This window comes from Pseudoliparis swirei, chromosome 23 (assembly GCF_029220125.1).
Source record: "Pseudoliparis swirei isolate HS2019 ecotype Mariana Trench chromosome 23, NWPU_hadal_v1, whole genome shotgun sequence".
Lineage (NCBI taxonomy): Eukaryota > Metazoa > Chordata > Actinopteri > Perciformes > Liparidae > Pseudoliparis > Pseudoliparis swirei.
This window is the reverse complement of record NC_079410.1, coordinates 23,266,882-23,289,828: the sequence shown is the minus strand read 5'-3', so window position 1 is coordinate 23,289,828 and position 22,947 is coordinate 23,266,882. Positions and strand designations below refer to the sequence as shown.

General features: G+C 46.2%; 1 protein-coding gene across 1 annotated transcript; it reads left to right on the top strand.

Annotated features, from left to right (window-relative positions):
* The first annotated feature begins 350 nt into the window (after positions 1–350).
* gna13b (guanine nucleotide binding protein (G protein), alpha 13b) lies at positions 351–22,242 on the top strand. The gene is made up of 5 exons (XM_056406665.1): positions 351–762; positions 10,433–10,662; positions 11,154–11,204; positions 17,973–18,173; positions 18,239–22,242. The coding sequence occupies exons 1-5, from the start codon at positions 480–482 to the stop codon at positions 18,608–18,610; spliced, it is 1,137 nt and encodes a 378-aa protein (XP_056262640.1). The 5' UTR covers positions 351–479; the 3' UTR covers positions 18,611–22,242.
* The last annotated feature ends 705 nt before the right edge of the window (positions 22,243–22,947 follow it).

The following is a 22,947-nucleotide window of genomic DNA, read 5'->3' as shown; positions in this document are numbered from 1 at the left end:
CTCGCCCGCCACCGTACCACTGTACCTCTCACTTTTGCTGCATTCACGTGAATTGGAAACACGTATTTATTATGTACATAAAATACAACGCCTTTATTTAAGATTTTTAAATAAAGTATCTGCTTTTAACCATATAATAAGTTATTTATGTGATAAATAATATGAACATGACAGACGAATATATCATCCGGGTACTGTTTGATATGCGATATAAATAAACGAGCAAATCAAAATGTTACACTTATTGTCGCTGTGCGGCGATAATTCAGTTTATCGGACACAATAATTAAATTGGTTTAAAACATGGCACGCGTCATCTTTCCCGAGATCAACAGATGTTGAATACTTAAACTGAGGCTTTGGCGTCGGCGACTACGCTGTGAAGCTGAGGATTCCGACGGCACGTGAACGCGGCCGCGGCCCGTGGCTCTCCCGGCTCAGCCCTCCTCGCTGTCTGTATCGATGAAGTTGTTTCAAAGATGGCGGATTTCCTGCCGTCCCGCTCCGTTTTAACGGCATGTTTCCCCAACTGTCTCCTCACGAGCGGCGAGGCGGAGCAGTTGAGGAAATCCAAAGAGATAGATAAGTGTATCCACCGAGATAAGACGTTTGTGAAGAGGTTAGTGAAGATCTTATTACTCGGGGCGGGCGAGAGCGGCAAGTCCACTTTCCTCAAGCAGATGCGCATTATCCACGGGCAGGACTTCGATCAGAAGGCCAAGGAGGACTTCAGAGCCACCATATTTAGTAACGTTATCAAAGGTGAGTGCGCGCGGGGAGGTCACGTGTTGAAGCGGGCTCGCTGGGACCTCCGTGTCGGCCTCCGAGGCTCGCGCGGGGAGAGCCCCGAGAGGACCGGGAGGTTGGCCATGCTAGCTGCCGTGGAGCCGACTGGAGGGACGCGGAGCTAGTGCGGTTAGCCGGACCGAGAAACGCCCATGCTGTGTGTGTGCGGGTCCGGGACGGGGGTCCGGGACGGGGGTCCGGGACGGGGGTCCGGGACGGGGGTCCGGGACGGGGTCACAGGTCATGGCTCGGGCTACACGGCGGGCTGCCATGGTGTTGTCACCCAAACATCCCGCTGGCATGGCGGAACTTGGCCCGGAAAACATCCACCGAGCCCCGGTGCTGGGCGCCTGCCTGTCATTACAGACGTCATGGTCTATCTGAACCACCACAGACCTGAACCACCACAGACCTGAACCACCACAGACCTGAACCACCACAGACCTGAACCACCAGACCTCTGACGCCATCGATGCGTCTGACCTTTGCAGTGAAGGCCCTGCATCATGTTGACAAGTAGTCTGTCTCAGCATATACAGGCATGTGTGTGTGCGGACTGTTGGACGTGCATTGGTTAAAGGTCACCTGTGTGTGTGTGTGTGTGTGTTACAGGTGTGTTAAAGTGCACACACACCTGTCTCCACACCTGTATCTATGCTGTAACTGCACAGCCACACTAGCCGGCTTCAGGGAGTGTCGCATGGCTTTAGGAGGAACACGCATGTCCCATTGACCTGTGTTATTAACCTGGGTTGTTGTGGCTGGATCACACACGCACGCACACACACACACGCTGTGAGTCAGAGCAGCGTGTGACTGCAGGATGTCCGTGATTGTCATGTTTCACATGTGGATTTGCTCTGCTGGTGAAGTCTGGTGGTTGTGCAACGTTTCTGTGGCGGCTGAGTGGAGCTGAATCACAGACATGACCTCCTGTCTGTTGTTGTTGTTTGAGACATTGACTTTGAGAGCACGAGTGGCTTGTCGGTCGCAGCCAATACCTTCAGCACCATCGCTTACCTTTATGGACGAGGGAGAAACCCACGAAACTAAGAATATGTTTAACAAAATAACTTCAGTCTCATAAATAAGATGCCAGCGGAACCACGATGGATGCTCCCAGGAAATGTGGCTCCACCCACTCGGTCTGCCACTGACTGACACCTGACACACACCTTCCACACACCTGCTTGACACCTGCCACACACCTGCCAGACACCTGCCACACACCTGCCACACACCTGCTTGACACCTGCCACACACCTTCCACACACCTGCTTGACACCTGCCACACACCTGCCAGACACCTGCCAGACACCTGCCAGACACCTGCCTGACACCTGCCACACACCTGCCACACACCTGCTTGACACCTGCTTGACACCTGCCACACACCTGCCACACACCTGCTTGACACCTGCCACACACCTGTCAAACACCTGTCAAACACCTGTCAAACACCTGCTTGACACCTGCCACACACCTGCTTGACACCTGCCACACACCTGCTTGACACCTGCCAGACACCTGCCAAACACCTGCCACACACCTGCCACACACCTGCTTGACACCTGCCACACACCTGCCACACACCTGCTTGACACCTGCCACACACCTGTCAAACACCTGCTTGACACCTGCCACACACCTGCTTGACACCTGCCAGACACCTGCCAGACACCTGCCTGACACCTGCCAAACACCTGCTTGACACCTGCCACACACCTGCCTGACACCTGCCACACACCTGCCTGACACCTGCCACACACCTGCTAAACACCTGCCTGACACCTGCCACACACCTGCCTGACACCTGCTTGACACCTGCCACACACCTGCTTGACACCTGCTTGACACCTGCCTGACACCTGCCACACACCTGCCACACACCTGCCTGACACCTGCCTGACACCTGCCACACACCTGCCACACACCTGCCACACACCTGCCACACACCTGCCACACACCTGCCACACACCTGCTTGACACCTGCCACACACCTGCTTGACACCTGCTTGACCCCTGCTTGACACCTGCTTGACCCCTGCTTGACACCTGCCACACACCTGCTTGACACCTGCCACACACCTGCTTGACACCTGCTTGACACCTGCTTGACACCTGCCCCCGCGGTGCCGTGCCACAGGGAGGCCCTCAGTGAGCTGTTCTCCTCAGGGTCACCGGGTGGAAGTGGTTGGCTGCTCACCTGTGCTCAGCTTCCATCCCGCCAAAGCTTTTATTGTGAAAGAGTCTCTCCAGGAAGTGTTTACCTGTCCAGTGAGGACTTCCCAACACTGAACACGTCTTCATGTGAGTCTGTAGAAGTCTATGAGTCTCTGGTCTCGGAGAGGAAGAGAAGAATAGAGTACTAGTATTACACTAGTAACTTAGTACTAGTGGTGCTCCTGTAGTATTACACTAGTAACTTAGTAGTAGTGGAGCTCCTGTAGTATTACACTAGTAACTTAGTAGTAGTGGTGCTCCTGTAGTATTACACTAGTAACTTAGTACTAGTGGAGCTCCTGTAGTATTACACTAGTAACTTAGTAGTAGTGGTGTTCCTGTAGTATTACACTAGTAACTTAGTAGTAGTGGAGCTCCTGTAGTATTACACTAGTAACTTAGTAGTAGTGGAGCTCCTGTAGTATTACACTAGTAACTTAGTAGTAGTGGTGTTCCTGTAGTATTACACTAGTAACTTAGTAGTAGTGGAGCTCCTGTAGTATTACACTAGTAACTTAGTAGTAGTGGAGCTCCTGTAGTATTACACTAGTAACTTAGTAGTAGTGGTGTTCCTGTAGTATTACACTAGTAACTTAGTAGTAGTGGAGCTCCTGTAGTATTACACTAGTAACTTAGTAGTAGTGGTGTTCCTGTAGTATTACACTAGTAACTTTGTAGTAGTGGTGTTCCTGTAGTATTACACTAGTAACTTAGTAGTAGTGGAGCTCCTGTAGTATTACACTAGTAACTTAGTAGTAGTGGTGCTCCTGTAGTATTACACTAGTAACTTAGTAGTAGTGGAGCTCCTGTAGTATTACACTAGTAACTTAGTAGTAGTGGTGTTCCTGTAGTATTACACTAGTAACTTAGTAGTAGTGGAGCTCCTGTAGTATTACACTAGTAACTTAGTAGTAGTGGAGCTCCTGTAGTATTACACTAGTAACTTAGTAGTAGTGGTGTTCCTGTAGTATTACACTAGTAACTTAGTAGTAGTGGTGTTCCTGTAGTATTACACTAGTAACTTAGTAGTAGTGGTGTTCCTGTAGTATTACACTAGTAACTTAGTAGTAGTGGTGTTCCTGTAGTATTACACTAGTAACTTAGTAGTAGTGGTGTTCCTGTAGTATTACACTAGTAACTTAGTAGTAGTGGTGTTCCTGTAGTATTACACTAGTAACTTAGTAGTAGTGGTGTTCCTGTAGTATTACACTAGTAACTTAGTAGTAGTGGAGCTCCTGTAGTATTACACTAGTAACTTAGTAGTAGTGGAGCTCCTGTAGTATTACACTAGTAACTTAGTAGTAGTGGTGTTCCTGTAGTATTACACTAGTAACTTAGTAGTAGTGGAGCTCCTGTAGTATTACACTAGTAACTTAGTAGTAGTGGAGCTCCTGTAGTATTACACTAGTAACTTAGTAGTAGTGGAGCTCCTGTAGTATTACACTAGTAACTTAGTACTAGTGGTGCTCCTGTAGTATTACACTAGTAACTTAGTAGTAGTGGAGCTCCTGTAGTATTATACTAGTAACTTAGTAGTAGTGGAGCTCCTGTAGTATTACACTAGTAACTTAGTAGTAGTGGTGTTCCTGTAGTATTACACTAGTAACTTAGTAGTAGTGGAGCTCCTGTAGTATTACACTAGTAACTTAGTAGTAGTGGTGTTCCTGTAGTATTACACTAGTAACTTAGTAGTAGTGGTGTTCCTGTAGTATTACACTAGTAACTTAGTAGTAGTGGTGTTCCTGTAGTATTACACTAGTAACTTAGTAGTAGTGGTGTTCCTGTAGTATTACACTAGTAACTTAGTAGTAGTGGAGCTCCTGTAGTATTACACTAGTAACTTAGTAGTAGTGGTGTTCCTGTAGTATTACACTAGTAACTTAGTAGTAGTGGAGCTCCTGTAGTATTACACTAGTAACTTAGTAGTAGTGGAGCTCCTGTAGTATTACACTAGTAACTTAGTAGTAGTGGTGTTCCTGTAGTATTACACTAGTAACTTAGTAGTAGTGGAGCTCCTGTAGTATTACACTAGTAACTTAGTAGTAGTGGTGTTCCTGTAGTATTACACTAGTAACTTAGTAGTAGTGGTGTTCCTGTAGTATTACACTAGTAACTTAGTAGTAGTGGTGCTCCTGTGGCATTACACTAGTAACTTAGTAGTAGTGGTGTTCCTGTAGCATTACACTAGTAACTTAGTAGTAGTGGTGTTCCTGTAGTATTACACTAGTAACTTAGTAGTAGTGGTGCTCCTGTAGTATTACACTAGTAACTTAGTACTAGTGGTGCTCCTGTAGTATTACACTAGTAACTTAGTAGTAGTGGTGCTCCTGTAGTATTACACTAGTAACTTAGTACTAGTGGTGCTCCTGTAGTATTACACTAGTAACTTAGTAGTAGTGGAGCTCCTGTAGTATTACACTAGTAACTTAGTAGTAGTGGAGCTCCTGTAGTATTACACTAGTAACTTAGTAGTAGTGGTGCTCCTGTAGTATTACACTAGTAACTTAGTAGTAGTGGAGCTCCTGTAGTATTACACTAGTAACTTAGTAGTAGTGGAGCTCCTGTAGTATTACACTAGTAACTTAGTAGTAGTGGTGTTCCTGTAGTATTACACTAGTAACTTAGTAGTAGTGGAGCTCCTGTAGTATTACACTAGTAACTTAGTAGTAGTGGAGCTCCTGTAGTATTACACTAGTAACTTAGTAGTAGTGGAGCTCCTGTAGTATTATACTAGTAACTTAGTAGTAGTGGAGCTCCTGTAGTATTACACTAGTAACTTAGTAGTAGTGGTGCTCCTGTAGTATTACACTAGTAACTTAGTAGTAGTGGTGTTCCTGTAGTATTACACTAGTAACTTAGTAGTAGTGGAGCTCCTGTAGTATTACACTAGTAACTTAGTAGTAGTGGAGCTCCTGTAGTATTATACTAGTAACTTAGTAGTAGTGGAGCTCCTGTAGTATTACACTAGTAACTTAGTAGTAGTGGTGTTCCTGTAGTATTACACTAGTAACTTAGTAGTAGTGGAGCTCCTGTAGTATTATACTAGTAACTTAGTAGTAGTGGAGCTCCTGTAGTATTACACTAGTAACTTAGTAGTAGTGGAGCTCCTGTAGTATTACACTAGTAACTTAGTAGTAGTGGAGCTCCTGTAGTATTACACTAGTAACTTAGTAGTAGTGGAGCTCCTGTAGTATTACACTAGTAACTTTGTAGTAGTGGTGTTCCTGTAGTATTACACTAGTAACTTAGTAGTAGTGGAGCTCCTGTAGTATTACACTAGTAACTTAGTAGTAGTGGAGCTCCTGTAGTATTACACTAGTAACTTAGTAGTAGTGGAGCTCCTGTAGTATTACACTAGTAACTTTGTAGTAGTGGTGTTCCTGTAGTATTACACTAGTAACTTAGTAGTAGTGGAGCTCCTGTAGTATTACACTAGTAACTTAGTAGTAGTGGAGCTCCTGTAGTATTACACTAGTAACTTAGTAGTAGTGGAGCTCCTGTAGTATTATACTAGTAACTTAGTAGTAGTGGAGCTCCTGTAGTATTACACTAGTAACTTAGTAGTAGTGGTGTTCCTGTAGTATTACACTAGTAACTTAGTAGTAGTGGAGCTCCTGTAGTATTATACTAGTAACTTAGTAGTAGTGGAGCTCCTGTAGTATTATACTAGTAACTTAGTAGTAGTGGAGCTCCTGTAGTATTACACTAGTAACTTAGTAGTAGTGGAGCTCCTGTAGTATTACACTAGTAACTTAGTACTAGTGGAGCTCCTGTAGTATTACACTAGTAACTTAGTAGTAGTGGAGCTCCTGTAGTATTACACTAGTAACTTAGTAGTAGTGGAGCTCCTGTAGTATTACACTAGTAACTTAGTAGTAGTGGAGCTCCTGTAGTATTACACTAGTAACTTAGTAGTAGTGGTGCTCCTGTAGTATTACACTAGTAACTTAGTAGTAGTGGAGCTCCTGTAGTATTATACTAGTAACTTAGTAGTAGTGGTGTTCCTGTAGTATTACACTAGTAACTTAGTAGTAGTGGTGCTCCTGTAGTATTACACTAGTAACTTAGTAGTAGTGGAGCTCCTGTAGTATTATACTAGTAACTTAGTAGTAGTGGTGCTCCTGTAGTATTACACTAGTAACTTAGTAGTAGTGGAGCTCCTGTAGTATTACACTAGTAACTTAGTAGTAGTGGAGCTCCTGTAGTATTACACTAGTAACTTAGTAGTAGTGGTGCTCCTGTAGTATTACACTAGTAACTTAGTAGTAGTGGAGCTCCTGTAGTATTACACTAGTAACTTAGTAGTAGTGGTGTTCCTGTAGTATTACACTAGTAACTTAGTAGTAGTGGAGCTCCTGTAGTATTATACTAGTAACTTAGTAGTAGTGGAGCTCCTGTAGTATTACACTAGTAACTTAGTAGTAGTGGAGCTCCTGTAGTATTACACTAGTAACTTAGTAGTAGTGGTGTTCCTATAGTATTACACTAGTAACTTAGTAGTAGTGGTGTTCCTGTAGTATTACACTAGTAACTTAGTAGTAGTGGAGCTCCTGTAGTATTACACTAGTAACTTAGTAGTAGTGGAGCTCCTGTAGTATTACACTAGTAACTTAGTAGTAGTGGAGCTCCTGTACACTCGTCATGTTTCTCTGATTCAACATGTAGATAACTCTAGACGTGCTGGTCCCTTGAAGGTCGCTGCATCATGATTACCTTAGCATTGAAAATGCGGAAGGTAATGTTTTGATCGCCGTGTATTTATTTATTTATTTATTTGTATGCGTGTCATTCGCAGAACTCAAAAAGTATTGAACCGAATCGCATGGAATTTGGTGGGATGATTGGTTATTATCCGGGGACCAGTTGATTAGATTTTGGGATCAATCGGGTCAACGGTCAAGGTCAAAGGTCATGAACAGGTCAAAATCTTCTTGAATCGCATGACATTTGGTGGGATGATTGGTTATTATCCGGGGACCATTTGATTAGATTTTGGGATCAATCGGGTCAAAGGTCAAGGTCAAGGTCATGGAAAGGTCAACATCTTTTTTTTACCATAGCACGATACATTTTTGTCAAATTGGCATGCAACTAATGCCAAAATGTTCATAATTCAATGCCCAATCTTGTGATATGCGAAGGTATGCGCTCTACCGAGTGCCCGTTCTAGTTCATGAATGCTTCAATCCATATTATCTTAGCTTTGAGTTATTTTTCACTGAGGTGCATAAAATGTGCTCTCTCCAAGCCACAAACTTTTCTCCCAAATTTGGACACCTTTGATCCACTGTAATGTAGTTTACATTAATAATGTAGTGTACATTAGAGATGCATCAATCAGCAAAATTAAACAGATAGTGGAGGCTGGAATGCCTTGCTCAGCGGCAGTCTGGGGGAAGTGGCGAGGCTCAACAGGAAACGGTTCATTACAGGAGAGACGTTGGTGTCCATCGGGGGTTAGTAACGCACTGTTGACATGCTGACATGTGGCTGAGTGGCTGCTGCTCAGTGAGTGAAGGGTTGAATGATGTCATGGAGTTAGAAACACACAGGGCAAAGGTCAACGGTCAACACTGTTTTGATATTGATTGCCTATTGGCACCATGAGGCGAGATAAGGCCGTTGTCACTGCAGCCCGCCCTCGTCGACGTGCCCTTGAGCAAGACACTAAGTCGGCTAAATGAAACTATGGTTTACATCTCTCACACACACACACACACACACACACAGGTGTTCAGGCTTTAGGGTGAAGCACAGTTCACAGAGCAGTAGGGATGAGAATTGATAAGATTTTAACGATTCCGATACCTTATCGATTCCTGCTTATCGATTCGATTCTCTTATCGATTCTTTTGGGCAAGGGGTGAAAAAAAGAGCACAAACGGGTTTATTCACATTAATTTTCTTTTATATAATGCTGCACACACACAGTATGTATACATACACTTACTTTTTTTAAATAAGCAAAAACATTTATACGATATTACTCTTGAACTTAAAATAAAACTTACATAACTTAAATAAAATGTATTCTGTTTAATTTAAACATGTTCCTAGAAATTACAGTGCTCCTTCCTTTTTTTTAAAGGGTATATGAACTGAGCTGCCAAAAATGAAACTAGCAGTGGCAAATACCAAGTGTGCACCATCAATTGTATGGATCATCAACAATTCTTCTGCAGAAAAATAAGCATGTCTGCTTTCTCCGGGAGGATACGCGATCTCTCAGGACTTATTGTGTCTCCAGCCGTGGAGAACACTCTCTCAGATGGGGTGGAGGATGCCTGAACACAAAGATATGAGGAGGTGTACAAGACGTGCTGTAGCCTGAGACCCAGACAGACGACCAGCCTCTGAACCGGTCCGACTCTGAACCTCATCAGCTAAATGGGATGGCAATGGAGATTATTTATATAGTGAAAGCTGGTTTACACAATGAAACAAATGGCACTAACAAAATCGCTGAATTTGCTGAGCTGACATAAAGCCACATTAAGAGGGGAGGCAAACACGACCTCTGCCTCAATGTAGGGTGACAATGGAAGATTCTGTAGCTAAGCTAGCGTAGCTATATGCTAAATTTAATAATGGATTAAAAATCGATATGCTCAGTTTAATAATGGGTTAACACGACAACGCGAACGTTTGCTGATAACACACGCCCTCCAATAATTAATACCGTTACGATCAAACATTTCTCAAAACTGGACTTTCAATCCAAACGTGAAGTGATCGATAATGGGAGACCAATGCCGGAGCTCAAATGTGTGCTTCAAACGAAGGACAGAAGATAACTTGATCGACTACACACAATAAAGGCAAATTGCTTCACACAGTGAGTGGTTGTGATCACTTCTGAGGAGTTGACCTTGGACAGAAAGAGATGAAGCGCCGGCGTTAGCTGAGCTGCTGCATCGAACACACGACATTCCTGTCATTTAATTCCACGCTGTGTTCAAATGCTTCTTCATATTAGTTGTATTTCCTCCCTTCGACGAAATAGATTTTTGACACACGTTACAAGTGGCGTAGTTGTCATTTTGTCTTGTGAAATAGAGCCAAACTTTAGAGCGCTTCTGCCTCGTTGCCATGTTTGCTGCAGTCTGAAGAAACTAAAAAAGTTCATGCATGCAACGCCACAGAGGACCGTTAGCAGAACCGTTAAAGAATTTGGCTAACGATCCCAAACAATCGGTTCACTGGGAACCGGTTCTAAAACAGAACCGGTTCTCGATGCCCATCCCTACAGAGCAGTAATATGAACTCCTCTGAGCTGCATCCCCTCCGTCAGAGGGACTATGTTCCCCTGCCGTTCCCCGATAGTTCCCCTGGTAGTCCCCTATGGTTCCCCTTTGGTTCCCCGATAGTTCCCCTGATAGTCCCCTATGGTTCCCCTATGGTTCATGCTCTTGTCCTCCTGCAGGGATCCGAGTGTTGGTGGACGCCCGAGAGAAGCTGCACATCCCCTGGGGCCACCAGTCCAACCAGCGGCACGGGGCCTCCCTGATGGCGCTGGACACGCGCTCGCTGATGGCCCGGGGCCACGGCATGGTGGAGCCCAAGGTGTTCCAGCACTACCTGCCCTCCATCCGGGCCCTGTGGGCCGACACGGGCATCCAGCACGCCTACGACCGGCGCCGAGAGTTCCAGCTGGTGAGTTACGACCGCGTGGTCCCGAGCGCGCGCCCAGAGGGCCGAGGGCCCTGGAACGCGGTTCTGGTGCGTTGTGGTCCAAAGTGACTGTTGCACACCGGGATCCTGACCTCCTCGGGGTCAACCGGCTCATTACACAGTTAAGACGTAGGAAATGTTCCTGGAGTTTGAGTCTTGACGTGTCATTGAGGGGTGATGGGGTCCAGCAGAACCAGAGGAGAACCAGTGCAGAACCGGTGGAGAACCAGTGTAGAACAAGAGAACCAGAGGAGAACAAGAGAACCAGAAGAGAACCAGTGGTACATTGAGGGCCCGTGTGGTTACCCAGGAGACACCAGGGCGGTTACCCAGGAGACACCAGGGTTGGCTCCATGTGCAGACCAGGAGTTATGGGGCTGGTTGGTGTCCATGTACAGACTACACACTGAATGTCTCTCTCTCTCTCTCTCTCTCTCTCTGTCTCTCTCTCTCTCTCTCTCTCTCTCTCTCAGGGCGAGTCAGTCAAGTATTTCCTGGACCATTTGGAGAAGCTCGGCCACTCGGTAAGCCCCTCCCACCCTGCAGATCATCCAGTTGATGGAGTGAGACGCCCAGCTAGTGGTTAGAGAGTGAAGGCGTGGTCCTCCTCCTGTCTCCACTCTGACAGACGTCTCACTCCTTATAGTTCATGAACACAGACGTCTCACTCCTTATAGTTCATGAACACAGACGTCTCACTCCTTATTGTTCATGAACACAGACGTCTCACTCCTTATAGTTCATGAACAGACGTCTCACTCCTTATAGTTCATGAACACAGACGTCTCACTCCTTATTGTTCATGAACACAGACGTCTCACTCCTTATTGTTCATGAACACAGACGTCTCACTCCTTATAGTTCATGAACAGACGTCTCACTCCTTATAGTTCATGAACACAGACGTCTCACTCCTTATAGTTCATGAACACAGACGTCTCACTCCTTATAGTTCATGAACACAGACGTCTCACTCCTTATAGTTCATGAACACAGACGTCTCACTCCTTATAGTTCATGAACACAGACGTCTCACTCCTTATAGTTCATGAACAGACGTCTCACTCCTTATAGTTCATGAACACAGACGTCTCACTCCTTATAGTTCATGAACACAGACGTCTCACTCCTTATTGTTCATGAACACAGACGTCTCACTCCTTATAGTTCATGAACACAGACGTCTCACTCCTTATAGTTCATGAACACAGACGTCTCACTCCTTATAGTTCATGAACACAGACGTCTCACTCCTTATTGTTCATGAACACAGACGTCTCACTCCTTATAGTTCATGAACACAGACGTCTCACTCCTTATAGTTCATGAACACAGACGTCTCACTCCTTATTGTTCATGAACACAGGCGTCTCACTCCTTATAGTTCAAGAACACAGACGTCTCAATCCTGATTGTTCATGAACACAGACGTCTCACTGCTTATAGTTCATGAACACAGACGTCTCACTCCTTATAGTTCATGAACACAGACGTCTCACTCCTTATAGTTCATGAACAGACGTCTCACTCCTTATAGTTCATGAACAGACGTCTCACTCCTTATAGTTCATGAACACAGACGTCTCACTCCTTATTGTTCATGAACACAGACGTCTCACTCCTTATAGTTCATGAACACAGGCGTGTCACTCCTTATTGTTCATGAACACAGACGTCTCACTCCTTATAGTTCATGAACACAGACGTCTCACTCCTTATAGTTCATGAACACAGACGTCTCACTCCTTATAGTTCATGAACACAGACGTCTCACTCCTTATAGTTCATGAACACAGACGTCTCACTCCTTATTGTTCATGAACACAGACGTCTCACTCCTTATAGTTCATGAACACAGACGTCTCACTCCTTATTGTTCATGAACACAGACGTCTCACTCCTTATTGTTCATGAACACAGACGTCTCACTCCTTATTGTTCATGAACACAGGCGTCTCCTCCTTATTGTTCATGAACAGACGTCTCACTCCTTATTGTTCATGAACACAGACGTCTCACTCCTTATTGTTCATGAACACAGACGTCTCACTCCTTATAGTTCATGAACACAGACGTCTCACTCCTTATAGTTCATGAACACAGACGTCTCACTCCTTATTGTTCATGAACACAGGCGTCTCACTCCTTATAGTTCATGAACACAGACGTCTCACTCCTTATAGTTCATGAACACAGACGTCTCACTCCTTATAGTTCATGAACACAGACGTCTCACTCCTTATAGTTCATGAACACACAGACGTCTCACTCCTTATAGTTCATGAACACAGACGTCTCACTCCTTATAGTTCATGAACACAGACGTCTCACTCCTTATTGTTCATGAACAGACGTCTCACTCCTTATTGTTCATGAACACAGACGTCTCACTCCTTATTGTTCATGAACACAGACGTCTCACTCCTTATAGTTCATGAACACAGACGTCTCACTCCTTATAGTTCATGAACACAGACGTCTCACTCCTTATTGTTCATGAACACACAGACGTCTCACTCCTTATAGTTCATGAACACAGACGTCTCACTCCTTATAGTTCATGAACACACAGACGTCTCACTCCTTATAGTTCATGAACACAGACGTCTCACTCCTTATAGTTCATGAACACAGACGTCTCACTCCTTATTGTTCATGAACACAGACGTCTCACTCCTTATTGTTCATGAACACAGACGTCTCACTCCTTATAGTTCATGAACACAGACGTCTCACTCCTTATAGTTCATGAACACAGACGTCTCACTCCTTATAGTTCATGAACACACAGACGTCTCACTCCTTATAGTTCATGAACACAGACGTCTCACTCCTTATAGTTCATGAACACAGACGTCTCACTCCTTATTGTTCATGAACACAGACGTCTCACTCCTTATAGTTCATGAACACAGACGTCTCACTCCTTATTGTTCATGAACAGACGTCTCACTCCTTATAGTTCATGAACACAGACGTCTCACTCCTTATTGTTCATGAACACAGACGTCTCACTCCTTATAGTTCATGAACACAGACGTCTCACTCCTTATAGTTCATGAACACAGACGTCTCACTCCTTATAGTTCATGAACACAGACGTCTCACTCCTTATAGTTCATGAACACACAGACGTCTCACTCCTTATAGTTCATGAACACAGACGTCTCACTCCTTATAGTTCATGAACACAGACGTCTCACTCCTTATTGTTCATGAACACAGACGTCTCACTCCTTATTGTTCATGAACACAGACGTCTCACTCCTTATAGTTCATGAACACAGACGTCTCACTCCTTATAGTTCATGAACACAGACGTCTCACTCCTTATAGTTCATGAACACACAGACGTCTCACTCCTTATAGTTCATGAACACAGACGTCTCACTCCTTATAGTTCATGAACACAGACGTCTCACTCCTTATAGTTCATGAACACAGACGTCTCACTCCTTATTGTTCATGAACACAGACGTCTCCTCCTTATTGTTCATGAACACAGACGTCTCACTCCTTATAGTTCATGAACACAGACGTCTCACTCCTTATAGTTCATGAACACAGACGTCTCACTCCTTATAGTTCATGAACACAGACGTCTCACTCCTTATTGTTCATGAACACAGACGTCTCACTCCTTATAGTTCATGAACACAGACGTCTCACTCCTTATAGTTCATGAACAGACGTCTCACTCCTTATTGTTCATGAACACAGACGTCTCACTCCTTATTGTTCATGAACAGACGTCTCACTCCTTATTGTTCATGAACACAGACGTCTCACTCCTTATAGTTCATGAACACAGACGTCTCACTCCTTATTGTTCATGAACACAGACGTCTCACTCCTTATAGTTCATGAACACAGACGTCTCACTCCTTATTGTTCATGAACAGACGTCTCAATCCTTATAGTTCATGAACACAGACTTCTCACTCCTTATAGTTCATGAACACAGACGTCTCACTCCTTATAGTTCATGAACACACAGACGTCTCACTCCTTATTGTTCATGAACACAGACGTCTCACTCCTTATAGTTCATGAACACAGACGTCTCACTCCTTATAGTTCATGAACACAGACGTCTCACTCCTTATTGTTCATGAACACAGACGTCTCACTCCTTATTGTTCATGAACACAGACGTCTCACTCCTTATTGTTCATGAACACAGACGTCTCACTCCTTATAGTTCATGAACACAGACGTCTCACTCCTTATAGTTCATGAACAGACGTCTCACTCCTTATAGTTCATGAACACAGACGTCTCACTCCTTATAGTTCATGAACACACAGACGTCTCACTCCTTATTGTTCATGAACACAGACGTCTCACTCCTTATAGTTCATGAACACAGACGTCTCACTCCTTATTGTTCATGAACACAGACGTCTCACTCCTTATAGTTCATGAACAGACGTCTCACTCCTTATTGTTCATGAACACAGACGTCTCACTCCTTATTGTTCATGAACAGACGTCTCACTCCTTATAGTTCATGAACACAGACGTCTCACTCCTTATAGTTCATGAACACAGACGTCTCACTCCTTATAGTTCATGAACACAGACGTCTCACTCCTTATTGTTCATGAACACAGGCGTCTCACTCCTTATAGTTCATGAACACAGACGTCTCACTCCTTATTGTTCATGAACACAGACGTCTCACTCCTTATTGTTCATGAACACAGACGTCTCACTCCTTATTGTTCATGAACACAGACGTCTCACTCCTTATAGTTCATGAACACAGACGTCTCACTCCTTATTGTTCATGAACACAGACGTCTCACTCCTTATTGTTCATGAACAGACGTCTCACTCCTTATAGTTCATGAACACAGACGTCTCACTCCTTATAGTTCATGAACACACAGACGTCTCACTCCTTATAGTTCATGAACACAGACGTCTCACTCCTTATAGTTCATGAACACAGACGTCTCACTCCTTATTGTTCATGAACACAGACGTCTCACTCCTTATAGTTCATGAACACAGACGTCTCACTCCTTATTGTTCATGAACACAGACGTCTCACTCCTTATTGTTCATGAACACAGACGTCTCACTCCTTATAGTTCATGAACACAGACGTCTCACTCCTTATAGTTCATGAACACAGACGTCTCACTCCTTATAGTTCATGAACACAGACGTCTCACTCCTTATAGTTCATGAACAGACGTCTCACTCCTTATAGTTCATGAACACAGACGTCTCACTCCTTATTGTTCATGAACAGACGTCTCACTCCTTATAGTTCATGAACACAGACGTCTCACTCCTTATTGTTCATGAACACAGACGTCTCACTCCTTATTGTTCATGAACACAGACGTCTCACTCCTTATAGTTCATGAACACAGACGTCTCACTCCTTATAGTTCATGAACACAGACGTCTCACTCCTTATAGTTCATGAACACAGACGTCTCACTCCTTATTGTTCATGAACACAGACGTCTCACTCCTTATAGTTCATGAACACAGACGCCTCACTCCTTATTGTTCATGAACACAGACGTCTCACTCCTTATAGTTCATGAACACAGACGTCTCACTCCTTATTGTTCATGAACACAGACGTCTCACTCCTTATAGTTCATGAACACAGACGTCTCACTCCTTATTGTTCATGAACACAGACGTCTCACTCCTTATTGTTCATGAACACAGACGTCTCACTCCTTATAGTTCATGAACACAGACGTCTCACTCCTTATTGTTCATGAACACAGACGTCTCACTCCTTATAGTTCATGAACACAGACGTCTCACTCCTTATTGTTCATGAACACAGACGTCTCACTCCTTATTGTTCATGAACACACAGACGTCTCACTCCTTATTGTTCATGAACACAGACGTCTCACTCCTTATAGTTCATGAACACAGACGTCTCACTCCTTATTGTTCATGAACACAGACGTCTCACTCCTTATTGTTCATGAACACAGACGTCTCACTCCTTATAGTTCATGAACACAGACGTCTCACTCCTTATTGTTCATGAACACAGACGTCTCACTCCTTATAGTTCATGAACACAGACGTCTCACTCCTTATAGTTCATGAACACAGACGTCTCACTCCTTATAGTTCATGAACACAGACGTCTCACTCCTTATTGTTCATGAACACAGACGTCTCACTCCTTATAGTTCATGAACACAGACGCCTCACTCCTTATAGTTCATGAACACAGACGTCTCACTCCTTATAGTTCATGAACACAGACGTCTCACTCCTTATTGTTCATGAACACAGACGTCTCACTCCTTATAGTTCATGAACACACAGACGTCTCACTCCTTATAGTTCATGAACACAGACGTCTCACTCCTTATAGTTCATGAACACAGACGTCTCACTCCTTATAGTTCATGAACACAGACGTCTCACTCCTTATTGTTCATGAACACACAGACGTCTCACTCCTTATAGTTCATGAACACAGACGTCTCACTCCTTATAGTTCATGAACACAGACGTCTCACTCCTTATTGTTCATGAACACAGACGTCTCACTCCTTATTGTTCATGAACACAGACGTCTCACTCCTTATTGTTCATGAACACAGACGTCTCACTCCTTATTGTTCATGAACAGACGTCTCACTCCTTATTGTTCATGAACACAGACGTCTCACTCCTTATAGTTCATGAACACAGACGTCTCACTCCTTATTGTTCATGAACACAGACGTCTCACTCCTTATTGTTCATGAACACAGACGTCTCACTCCTTATTGTTGTGTGTGTGGTTGTGTATGTGTGGTTGTGTGTGTGTGGTAGTGTGTGTGTGTGGTCAGGCCCGGGGTGGGTAATCGGGAGAATCGGGAGAGTTCCCGGTGGGCCGCTTCACTTCTGGGCCGGTCGAGAATTTTATTTGTTGACACTTGATAGGTTGATCGCGGTCCCTGCAGAGCTCCGGCGCCGTCTGCCAAGATCGGACGGAGCAAAACAATAGTCACTTGCACCCCCCCCCCCCAACTATATGTGTGTATATATGTATATATACACATTTTATGTACATATATATATATTGTCGCCTACTTGTTGCCTCCTTGTCACCTCCTTGTCGCCTCCTTGTCGCCTCCTCGTGGCCTCCTCGTCACCTCCTTGTTGCCTCCTCGTCACCTCCTCGTCGTCTCCTTTTGGCCTCCTCGTCACCTCCTCGTGGCCTCCTCGTGGCCTCCTTGTCACCTCCTCGTCACCTCCTCGTGGTCTCCTCGTGGCCTCCTCGTCACCTCCTTGTGGCCTCCTTGTTGCAGGACTACCTCCCCAGCCAGCAGGACATCCTCCTGGCCAGGAAGCCGACGAAGGGGGTCCACGAGTACGACTTTGAGATCAAGAACGTTCCCTTCAAGATGGTGGACGTGGGCGGCCAGCGGTCCGAGCGGCGCCGCTGGTTCGAGTGCTTCGACTCGGTCACGTCGATCCTCTTCCTCGTCTCGTCCTCCGAGTACGACCAGGTGAGTCACGGGCGGCGCCGGGTCCTCCCCGCGCCCGGTGCCCTGCAGTAACCCCCCCCCCCCAGGTGCTGATGGAGGACCGGCGGACCAACCGGCTCAGCGAGTCGCTCAACATCTTCGAGACCATCGTGAACAACCGTGTGTTCGGGGGCGTGTCCATCATCCTGTTCCTCAACAAGACGGACCTGCTGGAGGACAAGGTGAAGCGCGTCTCCGTCAGAGACTACTTCCCCGAGTTCGCGGGCGAGCCGGCGAGCCTCGCCGACGTGCAGCGCTTCCTGGTGGAGTGCTTCCGCAAGAAGCGGCGGGAGCAGCAGCAGAAGCCGCTGTACCACCACTTCACCACGGCCATCAACACGGACAACATCCGGCTGGTGTTCCGCGACGTGAAGGACACCATCCTGCACGACAACCTCAAGCAGCTGATGCTGCAGTAACCCCCCCTGAGCATGCTCACTGTGACTAACTGTGGCTCTGAGCCACTGTACATGACCTCTAGCCCCGCCCACGGCCTCCGTGTCCTCGCTGTGATTGGCTCTCATCCACGTCCGTGTAATCTATGCTGCTCTGGCCACTAGGGAAGGGGGAGGGGCTTGTTTTAAACGAGTGACACCGTCAGTTGCCTTTTCCTTTCAGAACTCCAGAAGGCTGCAGCTCAGTGGGGTCAGGGGGTCGTCCTGCAACCCCAAGGTCGTCGGTTCGATCCCCGCTCTCCTCATTAGTTGCCAGTCGAAGTGCCCGTGAGCAAGGCACTGAAGCCCCAGCCGCTCCCAATGACAACAGATTGAATCCAATCCAGAACTCGTCCGTTGGCTCTCTGGCGCTGAGTGATGACATCACTGTGGGGGTGGAGCTAACGCAGAGAGAGAGAGAGAGATGTTCCAAAGTCCTCTTAATTCTAGTTTTCTAATCACTTTGTTTCTTTTCTAACAGATTAATTTACTTTATGTACCTTTATGTTCCTTTAACTTATATTTTATAGAGGTTTACACTCTGTGGGTTTGGACCGCTCCATCGAACTGGATCCGTAGACCACTGCCTTGACCCGCCTTGATCCATCATGACCCATCATGACCCACTATGACCCACTATGACTCATCATGACCCACTATGACCCATCAGCACCCACTATGACCCATCATGACCCACTATGACTCATCATGACCCATCAGTACCCACTATGACCCACTATTACCCATCAGTACCCACTATGACTCATCATGACCCACTATGACCCATCATGACCCACTATGACTCATCATGACCCACTATGACCCATCAATTCAATTCAATTCAGTTTATTTGTATAGCCCAATTTCACAAATTACAAATTTGTCTCGGAGTGCTTTACAATCTGTACACATAGACATCCCTGCCCCAAAACCTCACATCAGACCAGGAAAAACTCCCAAATAACCCTTCAGGGGGAAAAAAAGGGAAGAAACCTGGAGGAGAGCAACAGAGGAGGATCCCTCTCCAGGATGGACAGATGCAATAGATGTAATGTGTACAGAAGGACAGATTTAGAGTTAAAATACATTCAATGAATATGACAGAGTGTATGAATAGTTCATAGTAGGCATATTCCACGATGGAGACCTCCACGATCCATCAGGCAGATGGAGGTAGAGAGGAGGAGTGGGCGGAGGTTTACACTCTGTGGGTTTGGACCGCTCCATCGAACTGGATCCGTAGACCACTGCCTTGACCCGCCTTGATCCATCATGACCCATCATGACCCACTATGACCCATCAGCACCCACTATGACCCATCATGACCCACTATGACTCATCATGACCCACTATGACCCATCAGTACCCATCAGGACCCACTATTACCCATCAGTACCCACTATGATCCATCATGACCCACTAGGACCCATCATGACCCACTATGACCCATCATGACTGACTCATCATGACCCACTATGACTCATCATGACCCACTATGACTCATCATGACCCACTATGACCCATCATGACCCGCTATGACCCATCATGACCCACTATGACTCATCATGACCCACTATGACCCATCAGTACCCACTATGACACATCATGACCCATCAGTACCCACTATGACCCACTATTACCCATCAGTACCCACTATGACCCATCATGACCCACTATGACCATCATGACCCACTATGACCCATCAGTACCCACTATAACCCATCATGACCCACTATGACCCATCATGCCCCACTATGACCATCATGCCCCACTATGACCCATCATACCCCACTATGACCCATCATGACCCACTATGACCCACTATGACCATCATGACCCACTATGACCCATCATGCCCCACTATGACCCACTATGACCATCATGACCCACTATGACCCATCAGTACCCACTATGACCCATCATGACCCACTATGACCATCATGCCCCACTATGACCCATCATGCCCCACTATGACCATCATGACCCACTATGACCCATCATGCCCCACTATGACCCATCATGCCCCACTATGACCATTATGACCCGCTATGACCCATCATGCCCCACTATGACCCACTATGACCCATCATGACCCGCTATGACCCACCATGCCCCACTATGACCCATCATGACCCATCATGACCCACCAGGCCATGAGGCCGGTGCTGGTTGGTCTGTTGCTCATAATGGAACTCACTCCTCCACCAGAACTCCTCCTCAATCCGGTCCGAGGCCCGTTCTGTCTCACAAGTAGAACCTCGGCCTTCATCAACATATTGTACCACCAGGGTCTGCCCGACCTGCTGCGACCTCGTGCCTGGTCCCGACATGCGGTCTGGACCCAGAGTCCTGATCCGAACATTAACTGTTACCGTTGGTGTTCCTCCACTGTGTTAGTGTCTCAGCCCCGGGTCCACTGGACCTGAAACACAGACAGCCCACTGCCATGAGGGTCCTACAGGGGGAACCGGGTCCATGAGGGTCCTACAGGGGGAACCGGGTCCATGAGGGGACTAGAGTCCAGATGCCCCGGGTCCACCAGGTTTTATTAAACCTGTTTTTATTGTTTTATCTTGTGGGTTCAACACAAAAGCAGAAAGTCGTCCATGAAGAGTTCCCGTCACTCGGTCAGGGGTGTAAACAACAACAACAACAACAACAGCAGCAGCAGCAGTGAGCGTGTTGTGTGACACGGCCGCCTGTCATTCTGCTCGTCACCTGGAGGGTTCTCCTGAGCGAGGAAGAGGTGAAGGTGCTTCCTCTTCCTCGCTCACGCAGCCAGCCGTCATGCTTCTGCTTCCTCTCACACACACACACACACACACACACAGATACATACACAGACACACACACTCAGTGGAGGTGTCACATTCCAAGGCTCCGCCTGAGAACAGGTTTCATTGTCTTCACTCGAGTCCTTGAACGCATCGTTGTGCGTTCCCTGTGTGTCTCTATGGTTGTGATGTCATTGCTCCTGGCAGCTCATCACCATAGCGACCCCCCCTCCCCCCCTACACTGGATGTTTCAGCTCTTTGTTCTTCTGTCTGTTTCATCTGTGACCTTCAGTATTGACCTCACTCCTCTTCATGTGTCTGGTTCTGATGGCGTGATACCTGGACCTCCAGGAGGTGTGTTAGTCGAACAGGACTAAAGTGTTGCATCAGGTCTCCGTGTGAGGGTCCTGGTCCTGGTTCTGTGTGTGAGGGTCCTGGTCCTGGTTCTGTGTGTGAGGGTCCAGGTCCTGGTTCTGTGTGTGAGGGTCCTGGTTCTGTGGACATGTCTGGCCCTCGTCGCGTTGCATTTAAAACCTGCTGATGAAGTCTAAGAACACGAATGTTCAGCTGCTTCTGACGCCTCCGGACTCCTGTGGTTCTGGTCCTGTGGTCCTGGACCTCTGAAGCCGAGCTGTCTGTCCCGGTGTCTTCTCACACGTCTAGATCCAATAACCCGAATGTCTTGTCTCGTGTCCGGGGTCATGTGACGCTCCGTGCCTCCTCCTCCGATCAGGTTTTATAAGGTGATCCAGGTGGATCCTCGTCCCATCTCTTCTCTGCTCCTGTACAGTCTAACTTATCTGACCTAATCAAACCTGAATAAAGTGGGTTTTTTAAAGCACTCGTCTGTTCTTTCATGACTCAGCAGTTTGACTCATCAATGGAGGTGGAGTGACATGAAATTTAACTATAAAATAACTAGATTAATATTTACCTCCAGGATGAACTAGAAGTAACGTCTGGGACACGTTGACGCTGTGATGGATCTGGACTGTGGATGCGGTCCTGGTCCTGGTCCAGGTGCCCAGCAGGTCTGGGCTGTGCAGGTGACCCTGCTCCACGTTGTGCCCATGGGCTCAGTCAGCCAGTAGGGGGCGCTGCTCACTGCTTTAAGTAGGAAGTGACGTCTGGGAGCTTCAGCTCAGGAGGACCGTAAAGCTCCGCCCCCAATGGACGTCCTGACTCCCCAGATCCAATAACACAGAATCCTACATTTCCCACAATGCAATAGGTGTGTGTGTTTTCACAGCAGCAACAACTCAAACAGAAGAAAAGCTGGAGTCATTTTATTTGGATTTTCATAATGAAAGCAGCACTAGGCAGAAATCTGCCTGGCACTCATGTCAACAACAACAACATAACTGATCATCACAAACAGCTCCACATCCTCCAGAACCAGCAACTGGCCCCGTTACAGCTTCTGTTGTGGACCTCGTGGTTCTGCTCGGCCTCCAGAGGGATGGAACCGAGCCCTGAAATGTGTTGACCAATCACGTTGGAGCTTGGCTTGCATGCGGGTAAAGAATGTGGAGCGCAAAGGGAGAAC